This window comes from Adelges cooleyi, unplaced genomic scaffold (assembly GCF_023614345.1).
Source record: "Adelges cooleyi isolate 19-005CV unplaced genomic scaffold, UGA_ACOO_1.1 ACOO_flye_CR_arks_rails_tigmint_CR_PRNA_21, whole genome shotgun sequence".
In the NCBI taxonomy this organism is placed as follows: domain Eukaryota; kingdom Metazoa; phylum Arthropoda; class Insecta; order Hemiptera; family Adelgidae; genus Adelges; species Adelges cooleyi.
The window spans coordinates 3067996-3083098 of record NW_026095871.1 but is presented as its reverse complement, the minus strand read 5'-3'; the positions used below and the strand labels follow the sequence as shown (position 1 = coordinate 3083098).

Here is a 15103-nt window from a genome sequence, read left to right as displayed (position 1 = left end):
ACGATATTGCCTACTGTTTTTGTGTGTGTTGTTTTTTAGAAAGTCGTCATCATCCCTGTTTTTTTGTTTTTGTACTTCGACCGGCAAGTGCGCGATAGTAGGTATGATTTTTTACTCTAGACCAGTCGGAGGAGAAACGCGTACCAGACGGTTTTTGTTTTGGTTTGAACACCGGCGATCCAAGCACCGGGGATAACGAGCACACGATCACTGACCTGCAGCACCAGTACAATAGTATATTATGTTGTGGCTATACAGTCGTGTAAAACACCACTACATAGAGCTGCTGCTGCTGCTCTGATGCTGCTGTTGCTGTTGTGGACTAGTTTTAGCGCGACACCGCATAACGTCATACTGTGCGCACGGCGGCCAACACGAGGCACGATTCGCGGATAACAGCACTGAAATCCAATTATTATTATATTATATTCCTCTTAGACGGTCGGGTTATGTCACATTCGGTTGTGTCCAAATACCGAAATTACAATCCAAAACGGACGACAAACGCGTGCCCGCCGTTTTAGCGTTTGGCCGAAAACACAAATTTCTACACGAAGCACACTTTCGCATACAATATAAACCGCATGTCCTACTATTGCACTTATGTTATGTAATGAACCAAGTGTGTAAGTACACGAAATGTCCCAAACTCGACAATATTCACGACCATATTTGTATAATACCTAATCAGATCCCGTCCTGTAATAATTTTGCCATACCAAAGGAACAGAGTTGAATAGGGTTATGGTTTATTCTTGTTTCACGCGTGTGAAACAGATTACCCCCGCTTGACCAATAAAGGAGAAAAAGTTCAGAGAGATTGCAAATCAATGCAAAGAGTGCAAGTGCGTCGTGGATTGGGCGGTAAACTTATTTGCCGAGTTGTGCAGGTGTACAAATTAATAACTATCATTGATCTTGTATCGAAAAAAATGGTAAAGGATTATGAGATGCGAGCACTTAAAATCAGTGTTCCGTGGTTAGGTCGCTGATCCGATCTTCCTGTTGACCTATTTACGAATTGACCTATGTTAACTAGAACGATTACAACTATCGAGTATCGTTAAATTGTCCATTAGCGGTAAACAGACACAGCTTATTGTAGTGTGTTCAGGAGAGTGCACGATTTTTTTTTTTCAATAATTAGTATTGAATCTATTATCCGCTCTCCTAGTTTGTTTTTCACGCCCACTCGTCCGGTTCACTATCGCGGTGCGGCCACTAATCGGGTTCAATACAAACAATAAATTAATGTAATTATTGTAATCCACCGGTCGCGGCTGCAGCACAGTTGTGCCTGCCTACGCCTTTACGGCTATTTGTGTTAGCCGTTTGATTTATGAGTTGACAATATAATATGGACGACTGTGCACAGCAGATTGTGCCCCACGGGCGTACCTATGCCGCCGTCGATCCATAACGATCGTTAAAAAGCTACCGCGGCGGTACATGACACACAAAAATCTGTCGAGAAGCAACAAAAACGATCTATTTATCGGATGGTGGAGTGACGCAACCTCAGATCAAAACAATAAGAAATAAAACTCAGACATTTCGCAAGTTCGTGGGCGACACGTCCGGTATAAACCATATCCGAAACGCGATTGTGACGAAAATACTCAAACCGATCAACCGTTGAAAATAAAACCATTTTTAAAATCATAAACAATCTTATACTTGTACCTCCAATATCTCGCTAGCCCCAGTTATTGATTGCTATGATGTTTTTAAACACTCGTATGACATGCAATTAAATAAAATAATACAAGCAAGTATTACAAGAGAGAATAGATTGTGCGATTTGGGATTACTATCCCAAAACTAATGTTTGGGCGTGTGAAAAATGGGAAGGATAGTTTTGAATAGGAAAACTACCTATATTAAGTAATCGTTTATAATCACAAACTTGTTTTAGAAAAAATGCCAACTGAACTACTAATTGGGTTTACAATACATTATTATTTTTCACTTTAATAAACACACTTTTTTTTTACATAATAAAAAAATTAATGGATTCAAAAAGATGAATGGTCGACGATACCAGTTTTAAGTAAGTACTTTTCGAGCTATAAACGTTTAAAACTAAGATGGTGGCAAGGGGGGAGAAAATAATATTACAACTAACTGACCGTAATATTATATTTCCTGCTTTGAACTAATAAACATGGTTATAACATGAAAAAAAAATGAATTTGAAATCTGGTGAATGGCTGTTCGGTTAAAATACAAGGACAGGAACCAGTATTTGGTTGTACTCAAATAAATTATTGCTATTTCTATGACAAAAAACAACAACTATTGCCGCATAATTTAATAACTGTTAACTTTAGAGAAAAAAATGTTTTATAGGTTAGTCATAACTCAGGACTAGGATACTACTTGGCCCCTGTGACAGTTAGCGCGTATCGACCGGATTGGACTTAAGAGTGTAATTATTGCCGATAATAGGTTTTTTATTAAATGAATCCGTTTAGTGTACGGCGATTTAACTATAGCGCTCCTACGAAATTGTACTCATTATTTTATCGTTAAGATAATCATTTAAGTCTCGAGGTCGGATGAGCAAGAATGTAACGACCGCGACGCGTAACGTTTCATAAACAAAACAAAACTATTATTACCGAAATCGTATTGTTACACAGTGTGCGAAATTACCCTAACCAGTAACAGTATTTCCATTTTAGATTTACCGCCAGACAATAATAATAAAAATAAAAAATATTATTTTATCGTGTTGCCCAAAGCCTTGGAAGAGTAGGTCGGATAAACAAATCAGTATTGATGTATCGAAAGTTCACAAATCATTTATTGAAAGTATTATGTAAAAATTTTCTAGCTAAGTTCGGTCTAGGCCACCCATCAAGCTCGTGCAATGCTAATGGCCTAACTGTAAATGAAAAATTCTTAAAATCTCTAAAAGAAAAAAAAAAATCAGTCAAATTTCGACCGAACACTGCAGGCATTGGAGAGTTGAACTGGTTTCCATTTGCGTTTTTTATAAAACCATTAAAACGTATATTTTATCGGATATTACACATATTATATCCATTTATATTTAAAAAAATTTAAGTATTTATGTTAATTCAAGGCGTGTTTGCGTTGCACGAAGAAATTGTTTTTTCGGCGGCTGTAGAAAAGTTTTTAATATATTCACTCAAAGTCTCTACAATAACCGAAACGCCATTATAACATCCATATAATATATATGCATACATTATAGTTAGCTCAATGCAATTAGGCAGATGCCCTTACAAAATTTAACCGAAATTCTGGTGGGAAAAGTCAAAGAAAATTCAATACACCGTCTGCGTTTATCGTGTGTTGCCATTTGTACTTAATAATTATATGTATACAACAACGACGACAATCGCGGCGACGCTATCCCAAAAGGTCATAAATCCTTATTGGTCACCATAAATTTGGGTACATTATGTTTTTCGATTAAGGTTAGGGTACTATAAAAACAATCTGTCGGTATTGCAAGACGTTTTTCACGTTAAGAAAACTCTTAACTGACCACTTTATATTGATCTTTTCGTGCCCATTTTTTTTTGTCGTTCAATATGTACCCGCTCTTGCTTATGCACAACCGACCACTCAGACTTAAGTATTATAACATTTTGGGCACCTTTTGACGCGTATGTGTTATGGCTGGGGTGAGCCTAAAATAATTAGTAAAGGGACGACCAAATATTTAATAAATAAACCAACAACAGCCTTGGAGACCAATCAACCAAAGCGACCAAGGCCATAAGACGCATCCACAGTCTAAAGTTTTCCCGACAAAGGGTGATTATATAAATATTTTTTAAAAGTTAGTTTGATTGTTGTACAAATATTTCACTTTTTTTAATGGTACATTATATTATCAGGTACATGTAGGAAAAGGATAGACGTGCCGCCGGTCAACCCCAGGGCGTCTGGGCGTTATGCGTTTGTATAATAGTGTTATGTTATTAATATTTAACCTCATTCTAATCTGTTGCCAACATCTTTGGAGAGCGCACAAACCGGCATAGTCACGCCGATCATCGTGGCGTTTTCGAGTTCGGTTTCATTCGGATCGTGCAAAATATCACACACTTGCCATCGTCATTGCCATCATCGCCATCATCATCATCATCATCGTCATCTCCATGCCGGGTCGCGTTGTCGCCGTCGGACCGGCCCGACCGGATTGGCATTTGCGCTGCGGGTATAGGAGATCATCAGCACGAGCGATCCGGCTATCTCTATCGCGTATACGTCCATAGATCTTGCGTCAGTATGCCCATATAGTGTATGTACATAATAATAATATGTACACACTATTACATATTATACTCGCCAGTGTACGGGAAGAGAGCCCAACGCGTCACGGGTCGTTTTTTATCGGTAGGGCAAAATCGACAAATACTTTGGAGGCGACATTAATCCGTTTTTTGTATATTATGCGTAAAAAACCGGACGACAACCGACCGAGTCACTGACTGCGAATTATTACCATTTTTTTTTCTTCAATATCATTACAAGCCTCTCGCGTACCCATGGTAAACAGTCCTGTGTAATAAGAAGACACCGGCAAATTATTTATATTTGTATCCGAATATTGGAGTATTTTATCTATGGCAAATAACGTGATTTTTTCACCTCTGATACGCGCAAACATATTAAACAGAATCGTGCGGGGTGGGTAGTAGGTAGAGAAACGCAAAATAGAAAGAAAATCAGGCGGTGAAATAAATTTACAATGATGACTGTATTGCTTACCAAGATGTTTTTGCATTTAGTTGAACAGCACAGCAGAATTCCTTTATATAATATTATTAGGACATAACGTCGTGTTACTTATTTAATGTCAATATTGTACGTTGAACTGAAACAACGCGATCATTAGAAAGTTTGAGAACTGTAATTCGTCATATTATTTTCTTATGAGCTCGTGAAAACCTCATAGCACTATACTAACGAGTGCAAATTATTTATTTTCACTGATCAGTGAGTCGGCAGTCAGTTTTCGTTTTCGCAGACAACGTTAATTTCGAGACGTTTACACATCAGCATGCTCCGGTTGGATGCAACGGCGAAATTCCAATTCATACATTATCACAGTTTAAGTTGCTACAAGTGAAAAGTACCGAGGTCGTTTGAGCATTTGAACTGCGTTAAAAAAAAGTCGTCAAGTTGATCGTTTAACTGACAAAATCGTTTTAGCCGTTGCAAAACCTTATTGGAATAGCGTTCAATGCAACTAAAATAAAAAATGTTCCCTAAGTGCAACACGTTGTGTAACTCGGCTCTTGACTATGATTGACACAACAACGTCGTGCAGTGTTCGTGTTCCGCCCGTTTAGTTTTTAAGAGAATAAAAAAACTTATTGTCGGCCTAATTAATAAAAAAAAAAATAATAACGACTAAAAAAAAAATACTCTGACGGATACAGCAGACCTATATAATTTTCTTTTTAATAATATTATTACCGTAACGGTTACGTAGGTATGTTAATAACAATATCGTCAAGTCATTGGTGGACCGAGTGAGAAAAAAAATCAATAACTTCTTACTGGTGATATCAATGTTATATCGAAACAATACGGCCGTTTTAATTCGGATGACACGTTGAATTCCGAACATAACGCTAACCTAATGGACAACGTTGACTATTATTACATTGGTAACCCTTCGACGGAATCAAGTCGATACATTTTTTATTTATTTTTTTATTCGTGTTAATTATAATATTGTGTCGTATAACCGTTATAAGTCGCAGCGATGTACGGTCATCGTATGGGCGGTAGACGTTCATCACCATATTATGACCAAAACAAAGATATTTTATTGCCCAAAGGTAATAATATAATTTGCGGGTAGATAAGTCTTGTCCGAGCGTGGGGGCCCCTGTGCCGTTGTTTTTAGCCCACCATGACCATATCTAGTGGATAATGAGTTCCTTTACACGCGATTCTCGGACACGGGAAATCCAAACACGCAAAAATTGCATCCCGATATTATTATTTGGTCGGAAATTTATTTCAGAAGAACGAGCAGACTTACTACGGGAAGTAACGCTCGCCTGTATCGCATTTATGGTTAAATTTCTGTTTTCTGCCGAGGCCATCAGGCATCTTCACAGGGTCCTCCATAGCGTCTTTCTCGCTGCTGTAACTATATAGTGCTGTCCCAGGTCCCTAGTGTCTAGCGCCTATTGCTCAATAACTATTATAAACATAGTATTGTAGTTGCAACACCGAGACAGTAACTGAACACCTGCGAAGATAGACCACGGACGATCAGTGAGAAACGTCAGAGTAATGTAGCCTCCTAGCCTATAGTGCTAACTGACAACTACACGAAGAGAGCTCAACTAAATAGTCTATAAAATGATTATCATCGTCATGCCTTGAGCGCCCAACGCTGCCACCATGAAATGATTTCTCGACTAATTCGTTATGTTTGGTAATTTATGGAAAAACTGTTAAAAGTAAAAAAGTATTAATATTTTATTACCAATTGTGTATATTAACATAAAATAATATACATTTTCGACGATACTTATTTTTTAATATTTAAAAAATATTTTATTTTTTGGAGATGCGATCACAATTAATAGTTGCATCGTGCCAATACTTCTCGTAGGAGGAAATGAAAAAGCAAGTTATAAATAATTATTTTTTTATAACGAAAATTCATATACTAAGCATTAAGCGAATAATTTTTAAAAACGATATAATATTAAAGGTACTATAAATTTAACGTTATTTTTTAATGGACATTTCGGTAAATGGCTTGGAGCCATTGACATTATGCACAGGCTAAACGGGGCTAGACGTCCTTGGCATTTTGGCTGCATAAAAAACCGGCAGAAGAATTTTTATATACTATTTTTAAGGACTCCTAGAATTTTTCGCGCCTCGAGGACAACGCGCTATAAAATATAGCTTACTATATTATATTATTTATACAGCATAGCACACGGTACACGCGATGACAGTTGGGAATTTATTTACGATACAGTAAAAACAAAATACCGGCTAGAGACACAATCATAATGCATAACATAATAAACGCGTTTTATTTTATATACCGTTTGGATAGCCGATATTGGGCTCGGTACATGGAAACGATTGCGTCACGCCGATACTAAGTACACATTACTGTGTATATGCGCGTTGTAAAATGTCGATGATGTGTTTTGCGATTGCTGCGCGACTTGGTTTCAAAATCAATTCATTTCATCAAAGCTCTCCAAGCCGTTTCTATGTACTTACGCGAACCCGGTCCGCAATAAATATTCAACTCGGCCTATTGTATACGAGCTTACGTTTTATAGATTACATTGAGATTTACGGTTTCGCACGGTTTCACGCCATTTGCGCGGTCCAGGGTTGGCCGTGGAAAAAGCGCCTCAACAGCTGTATAAATAATTGTTTTGCCGAGTGTTGTGTTTAGGTGTGCGCAGACGGTTTGGCACAAGCAAGCGTGTTATCGTCGGTCGACGATAGTCGAGTTGAATTGGAAAGTATGAAGAGCAAGCACACGAGTGAAGCGGACCAGAAGGAAAACACAAACACCGTGTGCCAACATTATTGTAGGTACTTTTTATGGATGATTATACACACACGGTGTAGAAGAGTTCACTGACTCTGTCACATGGAGGGTACGCGTAGAAAAACTATCGCGGAATTTAGAACCAGATCGTTTTAGTAAATATCCAATAGTAGCAACGACAATATATATAATCTCAAAGACATACATAAGTATAATGTATTATGCAAATCTATGCGAATAATTGGGCGTCGACGCTCGTTCCCCGACCAATTATAATGACATTCGTTATTTTTTTTTCTTGTGAAAAAAGTTGTTTGTGTCTCGTGAATAAATTGAGACGCTGGCAAACGAGAATTCCAAAAAAAAAAAAACGATAAATCATAATATGAGCATGAGGTTTGGAATGGACTCGGGACGATTGATCCCAACTACCGTAGCACGCAAGTATATTTTTTTCCAAATAAATCCAAGTATACACGGCGTGGACGAAACCGGAACAATGTACAATATAGAGGTCTAACAGGCGCACTGTCTGTCAAAAGCCAACGGCTTCTATTAACGCAAAGGACTGCCTACCGGGGAAGAAAACATTTTAAATGTATTTTAAGTTGTTTAATCAGTAAAATCGTTGGTAAACGGCATGGCCTTTGTAGGTTAACGCGTGATTTGGAATATTTGGTTTATAAACCTTATGAAAAGGTAAATAGTGCACTAGGGGTGGTTGGTATGGAACATGATATCGAATGGAAATATTATCGCCGCCATTTGTCCTTCTGTGCAGTCAATTTCGACACTGCAAGTGATTGTAAAAGAAAGGGTGTTATTATTTACCTTGATACACTTTAGCGTTATATACCGAATTGCACAACAATTGAACGGACAAACAATGGGAATCTCGTTTGATGTTTAATGGACCACACTAAATGTTTAAAGATTCTCAATGAAAGTTTATGCAATCCGGCATTATATTAATCTAACGTCTGTTGTCGTTTTGTTTAATGCAGTTTCGAGATTCGATGGACTGAGGCGGTGGGTCGTTGAAACGTTATTACTTTCTTGTATTAGATCCACCCAGAATTATAATGAGGGAAAAAATGTTGTGTGTTTTTTTTTAAACGTTTGAAAGTGTAACTACTATGTGATATTATATTCTGTTTGGTATATTGTTTCCGGCCGAATGCAATGATTATGTTATACTTTCACGGATAAATAGCGCGTCAAAAATATGTTAATACTTTGTGGGTGTTCGAATAAAAAAAACAATGAACCTAAAACAATATAACAGTGCCCGTAGGTGTCGTCGTTTTTACCGATTAACGTCTTGCATAAGAACAACGCGTATGACATGACGTTAACAATTATTATAATAATAATAATTCGATATCATAACCATAAAAACAATGTAGACACCCGAGAAAAATAAAAATTGTCTTTTCGTTCCGAAAAAAAAAAACATTATTTACTCAACAGTGTCTATTTTTTTGTTATTTACACATTCGCCCGTTCACGCATAAAGATCAATAAATAATTTTATATAATATTTGTATATGTGTGTCGACCAGTCGACCGTGAAACAACCTATTGCGAAACGGATTTAGAAATTTGTTTTTTTAGTAAAAATCATAATAGTAATAATTTATAAATCTTTACCTGTAGCCGTCGAATCCCTCGTCGGACCCGTTCACTGTGAGAATCGGTGCTCGAGCATAGGCTTTGGCCACGCGTCGGTTCCTTTCCAACACTATGACTTTGGCCCATATCTCGTCGTCGATCTGAGTCCATTTGTCCAACACTTCTTGGATGTGATCCTGAAACAACACAAAACGATACGACAAAATCAGTAACAGCAGTGCAGCTAGTGGGTATATTATTGGTTCCTATTGTCCGAGAGCGGGTCGCTTAATGGTCGACCGGTTCGTTAATTGATGTCGATTAAGAAAATTAGGAAAACTCCAGTCATTGTTTCCGCCAGAAGTGGTTAAAAAAACGGGAAAGAAAGAAAAAAAAACAAGGCGAAACACCGGCCGGCCGTCATCGATTATTATCACCTATTAACGCGGTCCTTCGTCACGTCAAATCTAAATCTGACCAGAACACACCATTCCGACCCGGAACGGTTCTCTCTACGATTGTATAATAATATATATATTATTGTATTATAATATACAGACAATACCGATGATGATGATATGGTGTTAATTTTTTTTTTTTAACCGTACGGTAATTTTCTCGAGTATTCATAGCATAGGCCATATAGCCAAAGACCCGACTTCCGAAAGGTCGGCCCGGCAGCATACACCGGTCGGAGGCGGTACAACGAACTCGGATGGAAGAACAAAGCGACTATGTTAAATTGTCAATCACAACGATAACAATAATAGTAATATATAAATCACGAAAAAAACAATATAGTAATAATTGTTTGATTGATATCTATTATATTGTGGGTATAATATCTAAAAGTAGGTATGCATCGAGTTGAACACACATGTTACGATAATAAAATATATAGTGAACTCGTAATGATCGACGTTAGAAAAAGAGAGAAAAAAAAGATACATAAAATATTTGTTATTTTGTCATTAAGAATAACAGTTTTACCTTAAGTGTTTATCAAGATAATAATATGTATATTTGGTGTGCATGATAATTTTGGCAACGCCCTGTACCTGCGAAATCGCACATACACACTAATAGCAATGATATAATTTATGATAATATAATAATATATATACATATAAAAAAACACTTAGGATCGTCGAATCGACCAAACTTGTTTGTTTAACCCTATAATACTTATATTTATATACGTATAGGTACAATGGCTACCCACGACCTTGGATAGCCGATATAGAACATGGTTTGCAGGTTCATCAACTGTGTTCGTCGCGTTCCCACTAAGTCTTGTCACTAACATCTTGTGATCGGTTTGTCTATTCAAAAAAACTACTCGCTTAATTTGCATTTTGAACCGAGGGCAGCCGTGAAAGACAATTTTGCTTTTCACGGTTCATTAGGGCGATTTGGACGAAGACGATGGTGGTTATTATATTATATACCTACGACGGTTCTGTGTCGCTCCGCACAACCGAACCCACACCGCCGAGTTAGTTACGATTATAATCGAATTATGTATACTATATCTCGTAATAATACACATAATCTTGTATATATAGGCACGGATATAATGCACTCTTATATTTATAATATCACGCACCGTGCAAAACGGATTACATTATAAATTCATCGCGCAAAGTCTTTGATCGGGTGGACACACAACCGTGTGTATAATCTGAACCGAAAACACACACAAAATAAAAAAATTTAAATAAAGGTATGTGTAATTTTCGTCACGTCTAAAGATCAGATGTATTTTTTCTACAGAAAAAAAATACTTTAAGTTTTCTCTGGATAATCATTTATAAATATACTAGTATTATTATTATTATCGATCCGTGTCGTTGGCGACTCGATTCTGAATATTATCCACTCACGCCCACGTATTTATATGTTTTTTGGCGTGTAGAAATGATTACGGATAAAAAATATATTTGTAAACAAATGGTAATCGAAAAAAATTGTACCCTAACTTCTTATAACACTCCAAAAGATAATAGGAAAAATAAAGTTTTTAGTCCCGTTTTTTTAGTATTTCACGAGGTGTTTTGTACGACTCGACATATTTTTTATTCTCTAAACATTATGCAAAGGCCAGCGTTGGTTTTACCGCTTTACGGGGCACCTAGCTTAATATATTTCGAATGGTACGGGAAAACGATGAGCCCGGCAACGTCAACGGTATGTGAGAATGTGAAAATTATAATATTATAATTTCTAGCGGTACATAAGTCGTTATTTTCAAACACGATCGCAGCATTAAACGCGACGCCTCCGCTCGGCCAAACCGTTTTGATTTTACACAATATATAAAATAGATTGCGGTTTTTGATAAAAAAAATAAGCAAACACTTTGATACGATGATCCCCGGCGTTGGTGCGTGGGCACGCGCGTCTGGTGTTACGCCGTGGTTGGCCCCTAGGTCACGGCTGTAAATCCTATCACATACACAACGCCGGGTGAGCTAATTCACGTTTATTGTTATTTCGCCGCCGTGCAACGGTAATAGTAATAATGACGATAATGATAATAATGGTTGTTGATCCCTGACACGAGAGACTACGTAGGTGTCGCGGTCGGTTATAATAATAATACAAGCGGCGTGCGTGCGATGTTGGTTTTTCTTCTATGGGCACAATTTACACAGTAAGTAGGTACGTCGGCCGCAGACCTCTTAAGTGCGTTACAAAAGTTATATATGGTCCTCAATGTCGCTACTTCCGAAACGGTTTTACGCGGACAAGCCGCGGTTGCCGTCGGTGACCACAGCGCGGGTTACTTTTCTATTGGCAACAACGCGGTTGTTGACAACCTGTAACTGCTGCACTTAATTGGCAGTCGAAAAGGGTCAAAAATTCGTTTAGAGCTTACCCCCCTCCCTGTTTGTCGTTTGGCTGCAATCGAAGAGGACCAGGACAATGCTCGGTCGTTGGACTAAAATTTAGACACATTTTATTTTAATTGTCTAGCTTATGCACAAAGTCTTGAATCGCAAAAATAGGAAACTTGTTTTTTTATATAATCTCCAAACGTTAATAAATTCGACCAAAACATCAATCAGGTCCCAAGTTCTTAGACATCAACACACAACACGGTCGAACCCTACAACGGCACAATGTAATTATTGTCGACGGTGTAAACAACATTGAAAGTCATCGCGCACAGTGCTCGCTATAATTAAATACGGATCACACGAATTATTTAAGCGCGTACGACCTGAAAATCAAACGAGACTTTTTCTAGGTGTGGTAGTACAAATATATTGCGCAACGCCGTGCGATTGTTGTACGACACTGTGTTATACTTATTCTGTATGCGCTTAGCAAAGCCCGTTGTGAAACGTGTATTATCACCGCTGCGTTATGTAGATCAGAATTATTGAAAAGGTTCGGTCAATGCGAATAATTCGTTTGCCGTTCATTAAAGCCGTGGCAAAATGTCGATTATGCAAAAGCAAAACATGATATGTTATGGAAATCGGATCACGGGCGCTGCAGGTGTTTTGAAAATCCCGCCGGTGACCAGATCAACCGAGCATAATAACAATTGGGTCGGAACAAAATAGTCACCTGATACACTGCACTTGCCTCTCTCACACGATTAACGTCGCTAATTGTACCGGGGACCGTCAGGTGTTGGGTTTGGGCGGAGTTGGAAAGTGCAATTCTCTCAGCACTCATCCAGTCTATCCAATTCTGTGATGCGCGAGAAATCCTAACCTAACGGCGACCTAACAGGTGACCCCGTTCGCATCCACGGTCCTATGGGGAGTTTCCAATCGGCTCCGACCGAACAGATATATTTTATTAACACCGCGGTTGCAGATGAAAGGTGTATGATAAAAATAAAAGACTGTCCGACGGCATCGACACTATAAATTAGATGCATATAGGAACACGATAAGTTGCGCAAGGATAACACCGTGCCCGAACCTTATATGCATTTGGTCGAAGGAATCCGGCGCATCGTGTACCCACAATCGACTGTGAGTTGTTCTGGTTAACTGATTTGGCCGTCAGATTGTGAATACTAGTGGCGGCCGACGGGAGTCAAGAGGTCTGAGCTCGGGCGAAAGCGATGACATTTATTTTTTGCTTAGACCCGACCGGTCAAGTGAGGCGTTTGCCAAAACACATTTGAAACGGCTAACGTAACGGGCTGCACAGCGGGGATTTATCCAAAATAAATGTACCGGGCCTGTCTATACAGCGATCAAACATTATGTAGATCACGGGGATCGGATCGACGTATCTCACGACCGACCGGAAGAACAGCCCGAAGGCTTTCTTACAGTATATTATGATATCAGCTGTATGTATAACCCTCGGGCCAAGTGGTTTCACTATCCACGGCAGACCGACGCATATATTATTGTACACAAAGATGATGATGATAATAACAATAATAATAACAACAACATGATGCACACACTGCACACACAATTCGGTTACGGCACATTCCTCTCGAGCCAATTTTGCCGACTAGTCACTATAGCAACTATATCACCGTGTACACATACATCTAGAATACATACACTAATATTATCGGCGGGCACTTTCACTCGACGCGCTTGTATACAATCCTATCGTCACTCTCGGATACAAGTACAACACATTTGTATACAACGTAAGTACCTATGGTCGTACATTATTGTAATGACCGATAATAATTTCACGGTACCGCCGCCGCCGCAGCTGTGTAATGGCATAGAGCGTACAATTAATATAATAATATACAAATAAACAAGCAGCGTTCGTTATGTACGGTATCTCGACTTAAGTCGTCTTCGCGTGCTCACAAGAACAACAACGAATAATGAAAACAGTCAATACATGACATATAAATATGTAACTGTCAGCGCGTGAAATCGTCTAGAGCCTATCGATACCGAACAATAACATATTATCAAGAACAGCTGAAGTGTAGAAGATATGGCGCTGAAAATATAATATTCAATAATAATACGGTCTCCTACTCTTCCTGTTTCTCCCGGAGGATCGATCGATCGTTTAACGTCCGCTCTAAATATCGGTTAACCAACTGTTTGGCCAACATCGTTTCCGCGTGTAAAATTTCATAGTTTTTAACGCCCATATCGCAACTGTTAACCGTGAAAGCCGTTTAGGCGCATTACAATGTACATAAATGGTTTTGCGGTCGTCCGCATTGCGGCAGTAAAAAAAAAAACTAATACTGCATACGGTGTATAGTGTTTTTTTTTCTTTCGGTAAACATATACTATCATTAAAAATAATAACAGAAGCGAAATCCGTAGCCGATTTCTAAACGTCTTGGTATTAATTTGTCAATCGATAAACGCTTGCGGAATTGACTTAGTATCGACTTCTCCTCGGACCACATTCAACCAATCCCGGCCGGAACCTTCCTAAGCATCCTAGTATTGGTGCTTGTCGCGTTTAGAGCTTGGACCGTACATCGTTCACGATTTTTATTGGATTAACTGGGATTTTTGGATCAGTGGGTGTCTGTATTATAATATGATCTATGAAAAGTGACCAGCAGCGAGATGATCACACAATTTATAGGATCCGTCAGAAGCGCGAGTGCCATTTCTAAACGTGCCCATATCTTTATTTTATTTTTCACGGTAAGAAACACTTGTGGAAATTACAATATGCCCTCTTAGTTCATTGATTGGCTCATTTCCGTACGATCTCGCTTTCTCGCCGTTTTAAATGTGATTTGCATAATATATTTTGTAAACGATTTCGACATCCAACGAATATTGAAAAATAACAAAAACAACGAACAGTATATAAAAGTAGTTATTAATTATCTTCGAAATATTGAGCAGCGATATATTTTCTTCTTCTCTTTTAATTATCGGTCAACTCGAGTCTGTATAGTATTATTATTAATGGGGCGTCGATATTCGTGCGAGCCGTTCTATAGACGATCATCTAGTCCTGGTCGCGTCCAACTAGATATATGATATT

At 38.3% G+C, this 15103-nt stretch overlaps 1 protein-coding gene across 3 annotated transcripts in view; it reads right to left on the bottom strand.

Moving 5' to 3' along the window:
• The window catches only part of LOC126834242 (uncharacterized), a 108273-nt gene that overhangs the window by 15230 nt on the left and 77940 nt on the right, over positions 1–15103 (bottom strand). For all 3 annotated transcript variants that reach the window (XM_050566023.1, XM_050566024.1, XM_050566025.1), the window contains exon 3: positions 9179–9336. In XM_050566023.1, coding sequence (XP_050421980.1) covers positions 9179–9336 — 158 coding nt within the window. The remainder of the gene's footprint in view (positions 1–9178; positions 9337–15103) is intronic.